Source organism: Oryx dammah, unplaced genomic scaffold, assembly GCF_014754425.2.
Source record: "Oryx dammah isolate SB20612 unplaced genomic scaffold, SCBI_Odam_1.1 HiC_scaffold_8, whole genome shotgun sequence".
Taxonomy (NCBI): Eukaryota; Metazoa; Chordata; class Mammalia; order Artiodactyla; family Bovidae; genus Oryx; species Oryx dammah.
In genome coordinates this window covers 5,390,675-5,409,220 of record NW_024070192.1, presented here as the reverse complement: position 1 = coordinate 5,409,220, position 18,546 = coordinate 5,390,675, and the positions used below count along the sequence as shown (strand labels likewise).

Sequence of the window (18,546 nt, the reverse complement as noted above, 5' to 3'; positions counted from 1 at the left end):
CGGTGGCTCAGCGGGTAAAGAATCCGCCTGCAGGGCTGGAGCCACAAGAGACACAGGTTCGATCCCTGGGTCGGGAAGCTCCCCTGGAGGAGGGCATGGCAACCCACTCCAGTATTCTTGCCTGGAGAATCGCCGTGGACAGAGGAGCCTGGCAGGCTACAGTCCATGGGGTTGCAAAAAGTCGGACAAGACTGAAGCAACTTGGCACGCAAGCACGCACTGAGAAGGTTCTAGATACCAGAACACACCAGGGATTCCGCCCCCCACCTCCCACCACCTTAAGGACTTGCAGCCCCAGCCTCCGGGGCCGGGGCATCCCTCGGAGGCGGCTGACGGTAGGCGCTCGACCCCCCAGGTGTGCCGCCGCCCTCCGTGACCTGGTACAAGGACGCAGCCGTGGTGGAGGTGGGGAGGCTGAGCCGCTTCCGGCAGCGAGGCGACGGGGGCCTGCAGATCAGCGGGCTGGTGCCGGACGACACCGGCATGCTCCAGTGCTTTGCCCGCAACGCGGCCGGCGAGGCGCAGACCTCCACCTACCTGGCCGTCACCAGTGAGTCCCCTTCGCTGTCCTGCCCGAGTCCCCGCCCTCCCCCACCCCCCGACCCCAGGACACAGCTTTCCTCCAAGCCAGGGGCATCTTGAGAACAAGCTGCTGTAGATGCAGAAACAGGATCCCAGAAGGCTTTACCCCCGGAGCGGGGTGACTCTGGCCTGTCACGCCTGCTGCTTCTGCAGCCAGCACTGGTTTTTCCTTTTACAAACCAGAGCCTCGATTTCTTGTTTAATGAAAGGTGAATCCCATTTCCCTTGTCATGGAGGGTGTCAGCTGCCCTTGGGAGCCCTCAGTTTCCGCCAGATGGAGGCTTGAAAATCGAGGCAGGGCAGGGACTGGCATCCTTCCTGGGTCGACCCTTCCAGGGTCCTTCCACGGGGCAGGTGGTGAGGGCGCACTTGTGGGCACTCTGGCTCTTCCCGGCACCGGGGTCCTCCCAGAACACTTGCATCCTTCCCTGAAGAGGGACCCACACCAATGGGAGTGGGAGGCAGGACAGGACTGGATGCGGCTAAGACACCCCACTGTCTCCCTTTGCAGGCATCGCCCCCAACATCACCAGGGGCCCCCTGGACAGTACGGTGATCGACGGCATGTCAGTGGTGCTGGCCTGTGAGACTTCAGGGGCGCCTCGGCCAGCCATCACTTGGCAAAAAGGTACTTGAGACTGATTGACTTTAGAGGGTAGCCAAAAGTCTCGGGCAGCCCTGAGGCTCAGTTCTGGAGCCAGCCGGGGTGGGGGGCGGTGGGGGTGTTTCCCATGCACAGTTGGGAAGGTCGCGCACTGCACAACCCCAGAGGGCTGCTTTTACACCACGGGACGCACCATGTGCTCCCCTGTCTGGCTCCAGGCTCCAGAGGCTCTGCCTCTGGTGAGACCCATGACTTTGGGTGAGTTATTTACTCACTTGGAGCCTTAACGTTCCCATCTATAAACTGGGGGGCGGTGGGATGCGTCCCTGGGAGCAGCATGGAAACTAGATGAGCAGGTGCCTGGGAAGGGCCTGCACCGTGTCTGGGAAGTAGACCAGCCCGTGCTGGCTGATGTAGTTCTTTGGTGGAGGTTGTTAGTACGGGGAGGGGGACCCACCCCCTCCTCAGGCAAAGCCAGCAAAGCCCAAGCTGTCTCCCTAGTCCATCCACCCCATGCCTCCTCCACGCCTCCACATTGTACACTCACATCACAACCCTCCCCAGGGACACACACACGGGTACACACTGTCACTCACTCACACCCCCAGCCTCTGCCCGCATGACCCTCCTCTCACCCAGAGCCTCCCTCCGCCCCCTCCCTGCTCTGTCTCCCCACCTTCTAATACACAAGGTCATCGGCATATTCAGTCTACTGATTACTCCACCTCCCACGATTCCAGGCTTTCAGTTTTGTCCCCTGCCGTCTCCCTGGGGCTTAGACCCACAGGGGATGCTTCGTCAGTATCGGTGGGGTGTGTGCCTAGACCCAGAAATAAACACGCCCACCTGATACACTCACCGGTTCAATATGCCCACACATGTGTGCAAAGAGACCCACTCACCCACAAGCTTGCACGTGGACAGTCCCCTCTGTACAGGCAGATGGGACTTTCTTTAAAAACAGGTATGGTCACCAACAGCACACTCTCAGACACACTCTGACACAAGGGTCTCCCTTCCTCTCTCCTTCCAGCCACCAGGGTCCCCGGCTCCCCAGTGGGAGGTCTGTCCCCACCAGGGCTGCCCCCGCCACACCCCCTCACTGGCTGCTCCCGCCCGCTGCTCCTCTGCGCTCCCCTGAAGGTGACTCCAGAAGCATCCTTCTGCAGGCGGCCCGTCACCACCCTGTCGCAGCTGTCTGTCCCCTCCCCCCAGCCCAGGTGCCAGCTGCCTCCGAGGGCTGTGCCCACTGGTGGGAGGCAGCGCTGGTCTTCCCTGCTGAAGGGCAGATAGTATGGTGGGAAGAGAGACAGCAGGAGCCCCAGGCTCCGTGCAGCGCCCCTGCTCTGGGACCGCGTGTCCTGTGTCTGTCCCCAGGTCAGAAACCAGGCTGGTCTGCAGCCCTGCCACCCTCGCCATGCCCCCTCCAGGGGCGCCTGCAGTTGGCCTTCCTAAAGTTGGCAGCCCACCCTGGGGCAGGGGGACAGGGGAATGGTGAGGTGTGGTCCAGGCCCCTGGTGATGGCCGAGTGCCAGGGGGTGGCCAGGGGGCAGCAAGCCGGCAGCCTGAGCCCACCCGTGCCCGTGTCCCCCAGGGGAGCGCATTCTGGCGAGCGGCTCGGTCCAGCTGCCGCGCTTTACGCTCCTGGAGTCGGGCAGTCTGCTCATCAGCCCCACGCACATCTCCGACGCCGGCACCTACACCTGTCTGGCCACCAACTCGCGAGGGGCGGACGAAGCCTCGGCCGACCTGGTGGTGTGGGGTGAGTGCCCGGGCTGGGCGGGGGTCCTTTCCACACCTGTGTGTGAGCGTGCACTGAGCGTGTACAAGCCCTAGCGGCCCCACATCTACCTGTCTGTCCAGCCCACACGTCCTGAGACCTGGACAGAGGAGCTCAGAGGACAGAGCAGGAAGGTCACGGTCCCCAGGGTGGTGGTGGGTGGGCGGGGCTCTCGCCGCTGGGGCTGAGCCGAGAGAAGACAGCTGTGCGCGTAGGCCTTAGGGCAGAGATTCGCGCACTTCTGCTGGAAAGGGCCAGAGAGGAAGTATTTCAGGCCCCGTGGGCCAGAGAGTCTGTCACAGCTCCACAAACTCTTCCGTTTCATCAGGAAAGCAGCCGTAGGCAGTGCTGAACACAGCAGGCGTGGCTGGGTGCCAGCACGAGGGGATTTACCCAGACGGGCCACCGGTGGAACTTGACCCCCAGGTTATGGTTTCCTGGCCCCTGCTCTGGGGGAACCTCCCAAGCCCCTTCCTGCCCCTTGGGGTCTGGCACCACACAGAGGGGCAGGCCGCCCTCCTAGCCTGAGTGCCAGGGGCCTGGTGGGTGATGTCTTAGAACCAGAGGTCCTATTTTTACCCTGGCTAGACCCCTGGGAACACGGCCATGATCATCCGCAGGTTTCTATTTCTTTGTCCATCTTGTGGGCACGAAATTAAAAGAGCCCCCGCTATGAGCATCACTTCCCAGAATGCACGTGGCTCTTAGTGTCCTGGGATGTTCACCGTGATGGACCAGTCCACCGTAGAGCTCAGCCGCAGGGGCCCAGCTCACCGGAAGGACCCCTCCCCCACACCTGCATCTCACCTGTCCGTCTAGGGCCCACCTGTCCCCCTTCCCACCAGGCCACCTCCCTGCTGTCTTTCAGCCCGGACTCGCATCACCAGGCCCCCCCAGGACCAGAGCGTCATCAAGGGCACCCAGGCCTCCATGGTGTGCGGAGTGACCCACGACCCCCGGGTGACTGTCAGGTACTCCTGTGGCTGAGGCCCCTTGGAGGCAAGAGGGGAGGGGCAGGTTTCAGGGGTCACTGGTTGCTGGCTGAGTGGCCGTGCAGGGAGGTGAGTGCGGCCCGTGGGGGTCAGGGAGCAGCCACGTACAGACTCACCGCAGGACTGAGACCTGGGGACCCTACAGCCCAAAAGAGACCCTAACGCTGGGAAAGAGTGAAGGCAAAAGGCGAAGGGGGCAGCAGAGATGCGATGATTGAAAGCATGTCCATCCGATTCAATGGACCTGCATCCGAGCAAACTCTAGGAGACAGTGAAGGACAGGGAAGCCTGGCATGCTGCAGTCCATGGGGTCGCAAAGAGTCCGACCCGACTGAGCAACTGAGCAACAAAGTACATGTCTGGGGACTGAGCCAGCTTGAATTGAATGGGGCAGCCTGGCGTGGGAGGGGAGGGGATGAAAGCTGGAGAAACATAGGAAAGAGGGTGGGGGGCCTTATGGAGCGGGAGAGAAAGAAGCCTCTGTCTGGGGAGACGTGGAAGCTCTGAGATGCTCGGGACCCCACTGCTAGCACTTGCCCACAGATCTTAGACCCTCTCCCCTCCCGTGGACAGCAGACGGGTCTGATGAAGAGGTGTGGGGGTCCTGACATGCCTGGAGCAGTGGAGGGCCCTGGGGTGACCCCCAGTGAGACGCATGTGAGGGGCCCAGGGCCCAGACAGGGGCCGCCCCTGCCGTCCTCCACGGGAGCCCAGACCTCGAAAGCCTGGAGGGAGCCGGGTCCAACCAGGAAAGCCCCTGGGGAGGCCTGGGAGCGCGGGGAGCAGCCAAGACAGGCCTGCAAGCTGGGAACCGACCAGGCGGGCACAGGGACACTTCCTGGGCCATGCTGGGCAAGGTTTCCGAGCCAGAACTGGGAGAAAACAGCCCCTTCAGACTCTCTTGAGCTTTGGATGCTGTGTTTAAAAAAAAAAAAAAAAGAAGTAACTGCTTCCTTAGAAATAAATAGCCCCTCGTGCTGTTCTATTCTATGGGCAACATCACCGCTGAAGCCCCTGGCAGGGAGCTGGCCGGCCGGGCAGTGAGGGACGTCCCTTGGAGTCTCGGCCTCGCCGCGTGGGACCCAAGTGCGTCCTGGGGCGCCACCTGGTGGCCACTAGGCGTATGGCCGTAGGTGGGACCCCAGGAAGCCAAGGGTACTAGGCTTTATTTCTTGATATTTATATTTGCCTCATTTCCCTTTATTTTATTTTTACTGAAGTACAGTTGATTCACAGTGTTGCGTTAACTTCTGGTGCACAGCAGTGATTCAGTTCTATGCATATATACGCACTCTTCTCTAAAAAAAATTATTCTTTTCCGTTATGGTTTATTACAGGATTTTGAATATAGTTCTCTGTGCTATACAGTGGACTTGTTGCTTATCCATTCTATGTATACAAGCTTACGTCTGCTAATCCCAGCCTCCCACTCCATTCCTCCCCCGACAGCCCCCCTCCTTGGCAGCCAGTCTACCCCTCTATGCCTGAGTCTGTGCCTGTTTCATAGACAGGCTCATTCGTGTTAAGTTTTAGATTCCACATTTAAGTGACATCACGTGATATTTGTCTTTGTCTTTCTGACTTACTTCACTTAGTGTGATCACCTCTAATTGCATCCACGTTGCTGTAAACGGCACCATTAAGTTCTCTTCTGTGGCCGAGTGGCGTCCCCTTGGATATATGTACCACGTCTCCCTTATCCATTCCTGTTGATGGACATTCAGGTCGCTTCCGTGTCTTGGCTGTTGTAAACAAGGCTTCTGTGAGCACTGGGGCACGGGCCTCTTTTTGAAGTAGAGTTTTGTCTGGATACGCGCCCAGGAGTGGAATTGCTGGCACATGTGCTAGCTCATAGGGAACCTCCCTACTGGTTTCCAAGGTGGCTGCACCAGCGTACATTCAAGGAGACTAGACTTTTAGCCCCACACCCCTTCTCAAAGGCTCTGACTCAGGCCCCACTTAAAGAAACACCTCATTAAACAGTGAACGTTGGCCCTTCGGACAGTCATCGTGTGGTACCACACAAACACAGATGTGAGCCCTGAAATCACGTAGGTGTAGTTAGAACATGGCCATCAAATAATCCAGAACCTGCTTATCCCAGGGTTTATCAGAGTGTTGTTAAACATTAATATACCAACTGTAAAAATGTCTTCCAAGAGAACCCACACATTACCCCCGTAGAACACAGCCGTGGGCCTCAGACACTTACAGAAATAGTCACTATCATCTTAGCATCCATCACTTGAAAAATTTTATCGTAACAAAAAGCTCTGTTAATTAAGGAACACTTTGGTGTTTTATTTATTAAAATGTTATCTACAAATGCTTGGGAAATGCTTGCACATTTTATTCGTACTCTGGACAATTCCTGTGAACAAAGAGATTCAGAGACCCCTTGCAGTATATCTGTAGGCCCACATTCCAGGCCCCCCAGTGAACTACGGATGAGAAATCATGCTTCCAGTTTACTGGAGGAGACCTCGCCTTAGGATGGACTTACCCATCTAGGACAATCTTTTCTAGATGGGGGAGAGAGCAGAGTCGGTCCCTCATCCCCCTAAATTGGCAAAAATCTGTGACCAAGTCCACTTCCACATCTCCCGCCCTTGTCTGCCTTCCATCGCCTAGGTGAGGGGAGGGGAGGCTTAGGGGTGGGACGGGCCCCCAGACTTGAGTAATTTTAGAAGTCCCCGAGGTGTCTTGGACGTGCAGCCAGATTTAAGAGTCCCTGTTCTGGCTGCAGGAAACATACCAGGGGTTCCCTGAGCAGACAGACTGGAAAGGATTTGAATGACCGGATCAGACTAGAGTGGTAGCCGCTTAATCCTGGTTACGTGTCTTCAGAATAAATAACGGGCCCAGGGGAGGCAGGCTGGGCAGGTGTAGGTACCAGCATGAAAAGCCTCCAGAATTGTTTCCAGTTGGTATCTGAACCCAGATCTAGACGGAATCTGGACAGTCCACTTTTTAAATTTTATATTGGAGTGTAGCCAACTGACAATGTTGTGATAATTTCAGATGGACAGCAAAGGGACTCAGCCATACACACACATGTATCCATTCTCCCCCAAACTCCCCTCCCATCCCGGTTGCCCCATAACATTGAGCAAGAGCTCTCTGTGCCATACAGTAGGTCCTTGTTGCTTATGCATTTTAAATATAGCAGTGTGTACCTGTCCATCCCAAACTCCCTAACCATCCCTCCTGCTCTCCCCCTGGCAACTGTAAGTTCATTCATTAAGTCTGTGTGTCTGTTTGTGTTTTGTACATAAGATGAGCAGTCCATTCTTAATATTAATCAATATTGTTACTGTATTTTATTATGCAGCTAACAGATATCCATTTTGTGGGGGGGGATATAAAAAGTGCAGACAGTTCAGTTCAGTTCAGTCGCTCAGTCGTGTCCGACTCTTTGCGACCCCATGAGCCGCAGCACGCCTGGCCTCCCTGTCCATCACCATCTCCCGGAGTTCATTAGAACTCACGTCCATCGAGTCCGTGATGCCATCCAGCCATCTCATCCTCAGTCGTCCCCTTCTTCTCCTGCCCCCAGTCTCTCCCAGCATCAGAGTCTTTTCCAATGAGTCAACTCTTTGCATGAAGTATCCAAAGTACTGGAGCTTCAGCTTTAGCATCATTCCTTCCAAAGAAATCCTAGGGCTGATCTCCTTCAGAATGGACTGGTTGGATCTCCTTGCAGTCCAAGGGACTCTCAAGAGTCTTCTCCAACACCACAGTTCAAGGCATCAATTCTTCGGCGCTCTGCCTTCTTCACAGTCCAACTCTCACATCCATACATGACCACAGGAAAAACCATAGCCTTGACTAGACAGACCTTAGTCGGCAAAGTAATGTCTCTGCTTTTCAATATGCTATCTAGGTTGGTCACAACTTTTCTTCCAAGGAGTAAGCATCTTTTAATTTCATGGCTGCAGTCACCATCTGCAGTGATTTTGGAGCCCCCCCAAAATAAAGTCTGACACTGTTTCCACTGTTTCCCCATCGATTTCCCAGGAAGTGATGGGACTGGATGCCATGATCTTCGTTTTCTGAATGTTGAGCTTTAAGCCAACTTTTTCATTCTCCTCTTTCAGTTTCATCAAGAGGCCTTTTAGTTCCTCTTCACTTTCTGCCATAAGGGTGATATCATCTGCATATCTGAGGTTATTGATATTTCTCCAAGCAATCTTGATTCCAGCTTGTGCTTCTTCCAGCCCAGCATTTCTCATGATGTACTCTGCATAGAAGTTAAATAAGCAGGGTGACAATATACAGCCTTGATGTACAAGCCAAAGAAAATGGGGAGGCATTGAGAGAGAAGTAGTAAAGTAGATTGATCTGTGTTTCCTTCCATTGGGCCTCCCTGGTGGTTCAGACCCAGGTTCGATCCCTGGGTCAAGATCCCCTGGAGGAAGGCATGGCAACCCACTCCAGTGTTCTTGCCTGGAGAATCTGATGGACAGAGGAGCTTGGGGGCCTGCAGTTTGTGGGGTCACAAAGAGTCAGACATGACTGAGCGACTCGCACTTTCATTCTCCTTCCATTAGCGACAGGAATATTTGAATGCCATTTGAAGAAACTAAAAATACCGTGTTCTCTGCTTTTTCCCTGAAGAACCTGTTACCAACCTCTTGTTCTGTCAATAAATATTTTTGAGTAAACTCAATTATATGACTGTTCCGTCCTCCACTATGTGGACGCCCCATAATTTATCTTACCAATTCCCTAACGCTGGGTAATTTGATTATTTCTGAATTGTTGCTAATATTAACAAATATCATTCTGAATGCCCTTATAACTAAATATTTTTGCACATCTTCTGTTTCCTGAGGACTATCTAATATTACTTAAAGCTAAAAACCACTCATCAAAACTGCTCAACAGCCAGCTATATCTTTATGGATTATTTGGGGGGAAATGTCCCCTGAATTAAAAGGACTGATGGGTTCTTTTTTTTTAACATTCTCTTATGAAAGTTTTAAAACATACCCCAGAGAAGAGAGAATTGCATCCTCAGTCCTTCTGGACTACCTCTCAGCCTCAATAATCATCTGCATTTGCCCGTCTTGTTTCGTGAATCTTCCCCACGCTTCTTTTAAAACTGCACATCTCTTTTCAAAGCAAATTTCAAAAATGCAGTTTCACCCTTAGATATGTCTATGAGCATTTCTTACTAAGAAGGACTTTTCTTTCAACATAACAGCCACATCCGCTCTCACACCTGAGACAGTGAACAATTCCTTGGCTTCTTCTGACACCAGCCCGTGTTTCAGCCACCAGGAGTGTCTCAGAGAGCCTTTGTACACAGAGTTAGTTTCACTCAGGGTTTAAACAGGATCCACCCGTTGTGTTTAGTTGCTACGTCTCTTTTATTCTACATGGCTCCCTTTCTTTTTATTTTTGTCTTTATTTTGGTTTTCATTTTTGTCTTGTTTTCATGCACTTAATAAGTTGGAGAAACCAGGTTCTACAGGAAAAACATCCTCAAATGTTTTCTGTAAAGAGCCAGAGAGTAAATATTTTAGGCTTTGAGGGCCATATAGTCTTTGTCACAGCTTCTCACGTCTGTGTCTGCAGTTCAAAAGCAGTCATAAGCAATCTGTAAACAAATGGGTGTGTATCTGTGTGTGTGTTCCAATAAAACTTTATTTACACAAACAGTCAGTAGGCCATAATTTGCAGAATATCCTTGCTATAGAATAGCCCACATCTGGATTTGGCCAGCAGCTTTTTCAGGCTGTGGCTCACTTCTTCTTCTATCCCTTGTATTTCTGATTAGATTTAAGTAATTGATCATGGAGCTTCTCTGGTGGCTCAGCAGTAAAGAATCTGCCTGCAACGCAGGAGATGTGGGTTCAATTCCTGGGCTGGGAAATAGCAACCCACTCCAGTGTTCTTGCCTGGGAAATCCCATGGACAGAGGAGCCTGGCGGGCTACAGTCCAGGGGGTTGCAAAGAGTCGGACACGACTTAGCAACTAAAGAACAAGCTGATCTTTAAATTCAGGCTCAGCTGTTTTGGCACGAGCCCCTGCAGGCAGTGATGGCTGCTTCCTAACGCCTGGTGTCTTGGACAGAGTGTGTCTGCTTGCCACAGGTTGTTTCATAAGCAGGCATTACCCTCTGCAGCTAGATTCGCTTTAGTAAAATTCTACCTATCCCGTCAGTGCCTGTGAGGATGATCCTTCTCTAGTCAAAGAGATGAACTGACGGTGATCACTTTTGGTGATTTGCAAAATTTGTGTAAAAAGCCTTAACATGTAACTCAGTGATTTACTGCTGAGAATTTATACCCGAGGAAGTGATTTAGAATGTGGCAAATATTTTGCCATAGAGGTGTTCATCACAGCATTAGCTGTGAGATCAGAAAACAAGGAGCTTGGGGCTTCGCTGACAGTCCTGTGCCTGAGACTCCCTGCCTCCAGTGCTGAGGATCCAGCTTTGATACTTGGCTGGAGACTAAGGTCCCACGGGCTGTGTGATGTGGCCCAAAAAAAAATTTATTAAAAAAAAAAAAGAAAACAAAGAGGTGAATTGGATGCCCATCATTACAGGATCAATTACAGAGGAATGATTATTTGAAGTGCTCTGCAGCCAAGTGAACCATGGTGAAGAAATGTCACATTAAATGGAATTTATGATATCGTCTTGGGTGGAAACGGCAGCTTTAAAATCAGGATGGATGAATAGCTAGGTATTGTTTTTTTTTTTAATTGGAGGATAATTGCTTCACAATGTTGTATTGGTTTCTGCTGTGCAACAAAGTGAATCAGCCATACGTGTACATATATCCCACCCCTCTTGGAATGCCTGCTCACGCACGCTAGTCCCACCCCTCGACCCACACAGCACCAACTGAGCTCCCTGTGCTATGCAGTGGCAGCCAGGTATTATTTATACTCAAAATATACTGTATCAGTAAGCATATATTATCTGCCCTCTGAGGGCAGACCCACTGAAACCATAATCACAGAAAACTAGTCAATCTAATCACAATAGGACCACAGCCTTGTCTAGCTCAAGGAAACTAAGCCATGCCCGTGGGGCCACCCAAGACAGGTGGGTCATGGTGGAGAGGTCTGACAGAATGTGGTCCACTGGAGAAGGGAATGGCAAGCCACTTCAGTATTCTTGCCTTGAGAACCCAATGAACAGTATGAAAAGGCAAAATGATAGAATACCAAAAGAGGAATTCCCCAGGTCAGTAGGTGCCCAATATGCTACTGGAGATTAGTGGAGAAATAACTCCAGAAAGAATGAAGGGATGGTGCCAAAGCAAAAACAATACCCAGCTGTGGATGTGACTGGTGATAGAAGCAAGGTCCAATGCTGTAAAGAGCAATATTGCATAGGAACCTGGAATGTCAGGTCCATGAATCAAGGCAAATTGGAAGTGGTCAAACAAGAGACGGCAAGGGTGAACATTGACATTCTAGGAATCAGCGAACTAAAATGGACTGGAATGGGTGAATTTAACTCAGATGACCATTATATCTACTACTGCGGGCAGGAATCCCTTAGAAGAAATGGAGTAGCCATCATGGTCAACAAAAGAGTCTGAAATGCAGTACTTGGATGCAATCTCAAAAACGACCGAATGATCTCTGTTCGTTTCCAAGGCAAACCATTCAATATCACTGTAATCCAAGTCTATGCCCCAACCAGTAATGCTGAAGAAGCTGAAGTTAAATGGTTCTATGAAGACCTACAAGACCTTTTAGAACTAACACCCAAAAAAGATGTCCTTTTCATTATAGGGGACTAGAATGCAAAAGTAGGAAGTCAAGAAACACCTGGAATAACAGGCAAATTTGGCCTTGGAATGCTGAATGAAACAGGGCAAAGACTAATAGAGTTTTGCCAAGAAAATGCACTGGTCATAGCAAACACCCTCTTCCAACAACACAAGAGAAGACTGTACACATGGACATCACCAGATGGTCAACACCGAAATCAGATTAATTATATTCTTTGCAGCCAAAGATGGAGAAGCTCTATACAGTCAACAAAAACAAGACCAGGAGCTGACTGTGGCTCAGATCATGAACTCCTTATTACCAAATTCAGACTGAAATTTAAGAAAGTAGGGAAAACCACTAGACCATTCAGGTATGACCTAAATCAAATCCCTTATGATTATACAGTGGAAGTGAGAAATAGATTTAAGGGCCTAGATCTGATAGATAGAGTGCCTGATGAACTATGGAATGAGGTTCGTGACATTGTACAGGAGACAGGGATCAAGACCATCCCCATGGAAAAGAAATGCAAAAAAGCAAAATGGCTGTCTGGGGAGGCCTTACAAATAGCTGTGAAAAGAAGAGAAGCAAAAAGCAAAGGAGAAAAGGAAAGATACAAGCATCTGAATGCAGAGTTCCAAAGAATAGCAAGAAGAGATAAGAAAACCTTCCTCAGTGATCAGTGCAAAGAAATAGAGGAAAACAACAGAATGGGAAAGACTAGAGATCTCTTCAAGAAAATTAGAGATACCAAGGGAACATTTCATGCAAAGATGGGCTCGATAAAGGACAGAAGTGGTATGGACCTAACAGAAGCAGAAGATATTAAGAAGAGGTGGCAAGAATACACAGAAGAACTGTACAAAAAAGATCTTCATGACCAAGATAATCACGATGGTGTGATCACTCATCTAGAGCCAGACATCCTGGAATGTGAAGTCAAGTGGGCCTTAGAAAGCATCACTACAAACAAAGCTAGTGGAGGTGATGGAATTCCAGTGGAGCTATTTCAAATCCTGAAAGATGATGCTGTGAAAGTGCTGCACTCAATATGCCAACAAATTTGGAAAACTCAGCAGTGGCCACAGGACTGGAAAAGGTCAGTTTTCATTCCAGTCCCAAAGAAAGGCAATGCCAAAGAGTGCTCAGACTACCGCACAATTGCACTCATCTCACATGCTAGTAAAGTAATGCTCAAAATTCTCCAAGCCAGGCTTCAGCAATATGTGAACCATGAACTTCCAGATGTTCAAGCTGGTTTTAGAAAAGGCAGAGGAACCAGAGATTAAATTGCCAACATCCACTGGATCGTGGAAAAAGCAAGAGAGTTCCAGAAAGACATCTACTTCTGCTTTATTGACTATGCCAAAGCCTTTGACTATATGGATCACAATAAACTGTGGAAAATTCTGAAAGAGATGGGAATACCAGACCACCTACCCTGCCTCTTGAGAAACCTATATGCAGGTCAGAAAGCAACAGTTAGAACTTGACATGGAACAACAGACTGGTTCCAGATAGGAAAAGGATTACGTCAAGGCTGTATATTTAACTGCTTATTTAACTTCTATGCAGAGTACATCATGAGAAACGCTGGGCTGGAAGAAACACAAGCTGGAATCAAGATTGCCGGGAGAAATATCAATAACCTCAGATATCCAGATGGCACCACCCTTATGGCAGAAAGTGAAGAGGAACTCAAAAGCCTCTTGATGAAAGTGAAAGAGGAGAGTGAAAAAGTTGGCTTAAAGCTCAACATTCAGAAAACGAAGATCATGGCATCCAGTCCCATCACTTCCTGGGAAATCGATGGGTAAACAGTGGAAACAGTGTCAGACTTTATTTTTGGGGGGCTCCAAAATCACTGCAGATGGTGACTGCAGCCATGAAATTAAAAGATGCTTACTCCTTGGAAGAAAAGTTATGACCAACCTAGATAGCGTATTGAAAAGCAGAGACATTACTTTACCAACAAAGTTCTGTCTAGTCAAGGCTATGGTTTTTCCTGTGGTCATGTATGGATGTGAGAGTTGGACTGTGAAGAAAGCTGAGTGCCGAAGAACTGATGCTTTTGAACCGTGGTGTTGGAGAAGACTCTTGAGAGTCCCTTGGACTGCAACTCCTTGCAGTCCATTCTGAAGATCAGCTCTGGGATTTCTTTGGAGGGAATGATGCTGAAGCTGAAACTCCAGTACTTTGGCCACCTCATGTGAAGAGTTGACTCATTGGAAAAGACTCTGATGCTGGGAGGGATTGGGGGCAGGAGGAGAAGGGGACGACAGAGGATGAGATGGCTGGATGGCATCACGGACTCGATGGACGTGAGTCTGAGTGAACTCTGGGAGTTGGTGATGGACAGGGAGGCCCGGCATGCTGCGTTTCATGGGGTCGCAAAGCACTGGACACGACTGACCCACTGAACTGAACTGAAACATACATTATAACTTCTATCAATCACCCTGTTTCCAGCACTACTCCAATATTTTATCCTAACTCACACAGTCCTTACAGCAACCCTATGGGGTGGATGGTATTTCTTCTGTTATATGACAAGTGAGAAAAGTGAGGCACACCGCATTTGATAAACATCCCCAGGACCACAACACCAGTAAGTGGCCAGGGAACATTCAAGCCCAGAACACAGAAGCACTGTAGTAACTGCCCAGGGGCCAGGAGAGAGGCATCTGGAAGGTTTACCCTCAAATGCCAGCCCTGAATATCCATCGGAAGGACTGTTGTTGAAGCTGAAGCTCCAATACTTTGACCATCTGATGCGAAGAGCCGACTCCTTGGAAAAGACCCTGATGCTGGGAAAGATTGAAGGCGGGAGGAGAAGGGGACGACAGAGGATGAGATGGTTGGATGGCATCACCGACTCAATGGACCTGAGTTTGAGCAAGCTCTGGGAGTTGGTGATGGACAGGGAGGCCTGGCGTGCTGCAGTCCATGCAGCCACAAAGAGTCAGACACGACTCAGCGACTGAACAACAATGGGGGAAAACTGTTGAATTTTCTCTCCTTTTTTCCTACTCTTTTCTCATTTGTACTTGCTACTTTTCTGACTTTTTTTTTTTTTAACTTTAAGTTAAAAATAGTACAGGCTCATTCTGTCTAGCCATCTCAGCCTCCCTAAACCCAGAGACTTCTAGGGCTGTATAGACAGTCCCCGCCCCCACACTAAGTCGTTGATGGCTTATTTGCAAAGTGCCCCAGCCCAGCCCCTGCCCTGGTTGCCCTGATCCACCTTCCCTGGGGGGCAGCCGCCCTGCATCCTCCCAGAAGCTGGCACCCCGTGTGTGTTGATGACAATTATTGTGTCTCCTCCAGAACAAATCCAGAGCAGGCATTTCTCATTGTCAGGCGCAGGCGTGAGTGTAATTTCTCAAGTCCCCCTTTGTACTGACTGACCAAAGCTAAAGTGATTTTTTTTTTTTTGGACACTGAGGTCAATTTGTCACAGTGATGCATTGATGTGATGGTTCTCTTCATAAAACTAATCCCCAAATGTAGTCTAGGCGGAAGCGTCCATCCTTTTTCCAGCCCTAATCTTTTAACCTCTTTGGGAGAATAGCTTGTGCGCACTCTGGGAGGCTTGGTGGTGGCTTCGGGTCAGAAGCAACCAGGCTGGGACCTGGACCTGAACTGAAGGTGTGAACACTGGATGCTGAGTCGATGTGGGTATCCTGGCCCGAGCCGCGCGCCTAGACCCCCGCAGCAGGCGTGATGGTGGGTGCCCCCCGTCCCTGGCCTGGGGCCCGCCTCTGGAGCTCCCTGCTCCAGACCTGCCCTGGGCTGAGCCCACCCCCGGCAGCCCCTGCCCCACCCCGCCTGCGTCTCTTTCCTGAGCAGCTCTTCCCCCTCTCAGGCACGTCTGGGAGAAAGACGGCGTCGCGCTGAGCACGGAGGGCAACCCCCGCGTCCGCCTGGACGGCAGCGGCTCCCTGCGCATCTCGCAGACCTGGTCCGGGGACATCGGCACCTACACCTGCCGGGTGCTCTCGGCCGGCGGCAACGACTCCCGCAGTGCCCACCTGCGCGTGAGGTGAGGGACGCGGAGGCGCAGGAGCCAGGGGCCGGGGGCGGCCTGAGCCCGCCCGCCGCGCGCCCGGGCCTTTCCCAGCTCAGGAGACCGCCGTCCAGGGCGGGGAGCCTGGGTTACGGCTTTGGCCGGGCGGGCTCCAAAGCCGGCACGCAGAGTCTCTGGGTAGAGGGCCGAAGGCTTGCCTGGGGGCTGGGGGTTCAGACCGAGTCCTGGCGCCCCCTGACTCGAGACCTCCCGGGGGGCCCACCGCGCCTGTCTCCTCCAGGCAGCTGCCTCACGCCCCCGAGCACCCCGTGGCGACCCTCAGTACCTCGGAGAGGAGGGCCATCAACCTGACGTGGGCCAAGCCCTTCGACGGCAACAGCCCGCTGATCCGCTACGTCCTGGAGATGTCCGAGAACAGTAAGGGTCCGCGCCCGCCCCCTACACCCACCGCAGGCAGGGCGGCCCTGCTCCCCAGTGCAGAGCCGCGAGGGAGAGGGGTGAGGCACTTGCTGGACCCGGAGCCCGGCCCCCAGAAGTCTCCCAGATGCCAGTCATTAGTGTTCTTCTTATTTCGCCTTATCCTCCACCCCCAAGCTGTGAGCTCCCAAATTAGCAGGCATCACTTGAAGGGTGTTTTAAATACAGCTTGCTCATCAATTTGAGGGGGAAATAGGATAGGAAGGCCACGTGCTTCTCAGTTCCGGTGAGCCCGGCTCCGTCCCAGTCAGTACCCTCCAAGCCTGGGACACGCGGGCTAAGAGGACCCAGGAAAGTGACACGGCCAGTCTCTACTGGACCACGCTGGGCGGGGGGTATTAAGTGTGAGGCTGGAGCGCTGCAGGGAGTGGGAGCAGGAGGAAGCATGCCCCCCAAAGATGCCCACGTCTGCCTCCACCCTCTGTCCCGGCAGATGCCCCCTGGACGGTGCTCCTGGCCAGCGTGGACCCCGAAGCGACTTCCGTGATGGTCAAGGGCTTGGTCCCCGCACGGTCCTACCAGTTCCGTCTTTGCGCTGTCAACGACGTGGGGAAGGGACAGTTCAGCAAGGACACAGAGAGGTGAGAGGCGCAGGGTGGGGGCTGGGCGGGGCCATCTGCTGCCAAAACCACTGTGGCAGGGGGCCCCGGCTGCCAGGCGCGTCCCGGTGGCTCCTCTCGGACGGATGGGGGTAACTGTACTGATGCCGGTCTCACAGGGAGGCAGAAAAAATTCAGGCATTACCAGTGAAGGGCTGTGAGCAGTGCCTGACAAGGGAAGAGCACTAATCCGGTTGAGCTGTGCGTCTCTCTGTGAGCCATGCAAGTTCCAGCACTCACCCCATTCTGGTCCACACCCCATCGCTAAGTGTGCGTAAAGTTCCAGAATCACCAAGGACCCCCTTGGATCTCCGTGTGCAATGCTTTGCACAGCTCAGACCCCTCGAAGCCTTCAACAAGCCTTTTTTTTAAAATGACGACAGTTGAACAGCAACATAGTTCATCCACTCTAATACCTACTTATAGGTAGGAGGCACATTCTACCCACCTAGACCCCTGCAGGGCAAGCAGCGTCCTCTAGTGAGAAAGGAGACATCCGGTCAGAGTGGCAGTGAGCCCCAATCCCATGCCCCAGAGCTGTGTGCTTTGCTCTTTTTTTTTAATGCTTTTTTGCAGATGGATTGGGATATCATGGGCATGAAACACAGTATGAGTTTGAGACGTGCAGTGTGGTGTGACACACTCCTATATGGCAAAATGGTTGCCCCTGTGGTGTTAGCTGACACCCCCATCCTGTCACATAATTACCGCTTCTTTTTTGTCGTGAGAACATTTAAAATCCCCTCTCTTAGCAACCTCCAAGGGTATAATACAGTGTCATTAGCTATAATCACCAGGCGTGCATGCTCTCCTCAGAACTGGTTACTCTTACCCCTGCAAGTTTATACCTTCTGAACAGCATCTCCCCATTCCCTCCACCCCCAGCCCCTATTAATCACCACTCTCCTCTGTGTCTCCGAGCTCGGCTCGCCCAGATTGCACATAGCGGTGAGGTCACGCAGTGTTTGTCTTTCTCTGCTGACTGCCTTCGTTGAGCACAGTGCCCCCCGGCCCATGCGTATTGTTGCAGATGGCAGAGTTTCTTTCTCATGGCTGGAAAATACTTCACTGTGTAGCTATGTTACATCTTCTTTAACCATTCATTCCTTGATGCGGCATTTAAGTTGGTTTCATCTCCTGGTTGCTGTGAACAATGCTGCGGTGAATCAGGGGTGCAGATCCGTTTCTGAGATCCTGTGGATGGCTGGATTGTATGTAGTACTGCTTCTGATTTGGGCGGAAGGAACCTCTATGCTGTTTTCCGTAGTTTCTAGACCAATTTATCTTCCCACCAGCAGTGCTTAAAGGGCTCCTTTTAGCCACATCCTTGCCAACGTTTGTTATCTCTTGTCTTTTGGATAATAGCCACTCTGTCGGGTAAAAGGCGATTCCTCGCTGTAGTTTTGATTTGCATTTCCCTGTTGATTTGTGATCTTCAGCATGTTTTCATGGACCTATTGATCATTCATTTGTCTTCTTTGGAAAAAACGTGCAGCCCATTTGTGCATTTTTTTTTAATCAGAAGTTTAGTTTTTGGCTACTGAGTTGTATGAGTTCTTTATATATTTTGGATGTTAACCTGTTATCAGATATATGGTTTGCAGATATGTTCTCCCATTCTGTAGGTTGCCTTTTCATCTTGTGGTTTCTTTTGCTGTGCAGATGCTTTTTAGTTTGATATAGTCCTGCTTATTTGTTTCTCTTCTGTTACTTGTGTTTTTGGTACCATATCCAGGAAATTGCT

At 51.3% G+C, this 18,546-nt stretch overlaps 1 protein-coding gene across 1 annotated transcript in view; it reads left to right on the top strand.

The window, feature by feature from the left end:
* The window catches only part of SDK2 (sidekick cell adhesion molecule 2), a 161,705-nt gene that overhangs the window by 73,699 nt on the left and 69,460 nt on the right, over window positions 1-18,546 (top strand). Inside the window, exons 14-20 of the mRNA XM_040244313.1 lie at window positions 356-550; window positions 1,094-1,210; window positions 2,781-2,948; window positions 3,835-3,937; window positions 15,565-15,741; window positions 16,007-16,143; window positions 16,637-16,784. Coding sequence (XP_040100247.1) covers window positions 356-550; window positions 1,094-1,210; window positions 2,781-2,948; window positions 3,835-3,937; window positions 15,565-15,741; window positions 16,007-16,143; window positions 16,637-16,784 — 1,045 coding nt within the window. The remainder of the gene's footprint in view (window positions 1-355; window positions 551-1,093; window positions 1,211-2,780; window positions 2,949-3,834; window positions 3,938-15,564; window positions 15,742-16,006; window positions 16,144-16,636; window positions 16,785-18,546) is intronic.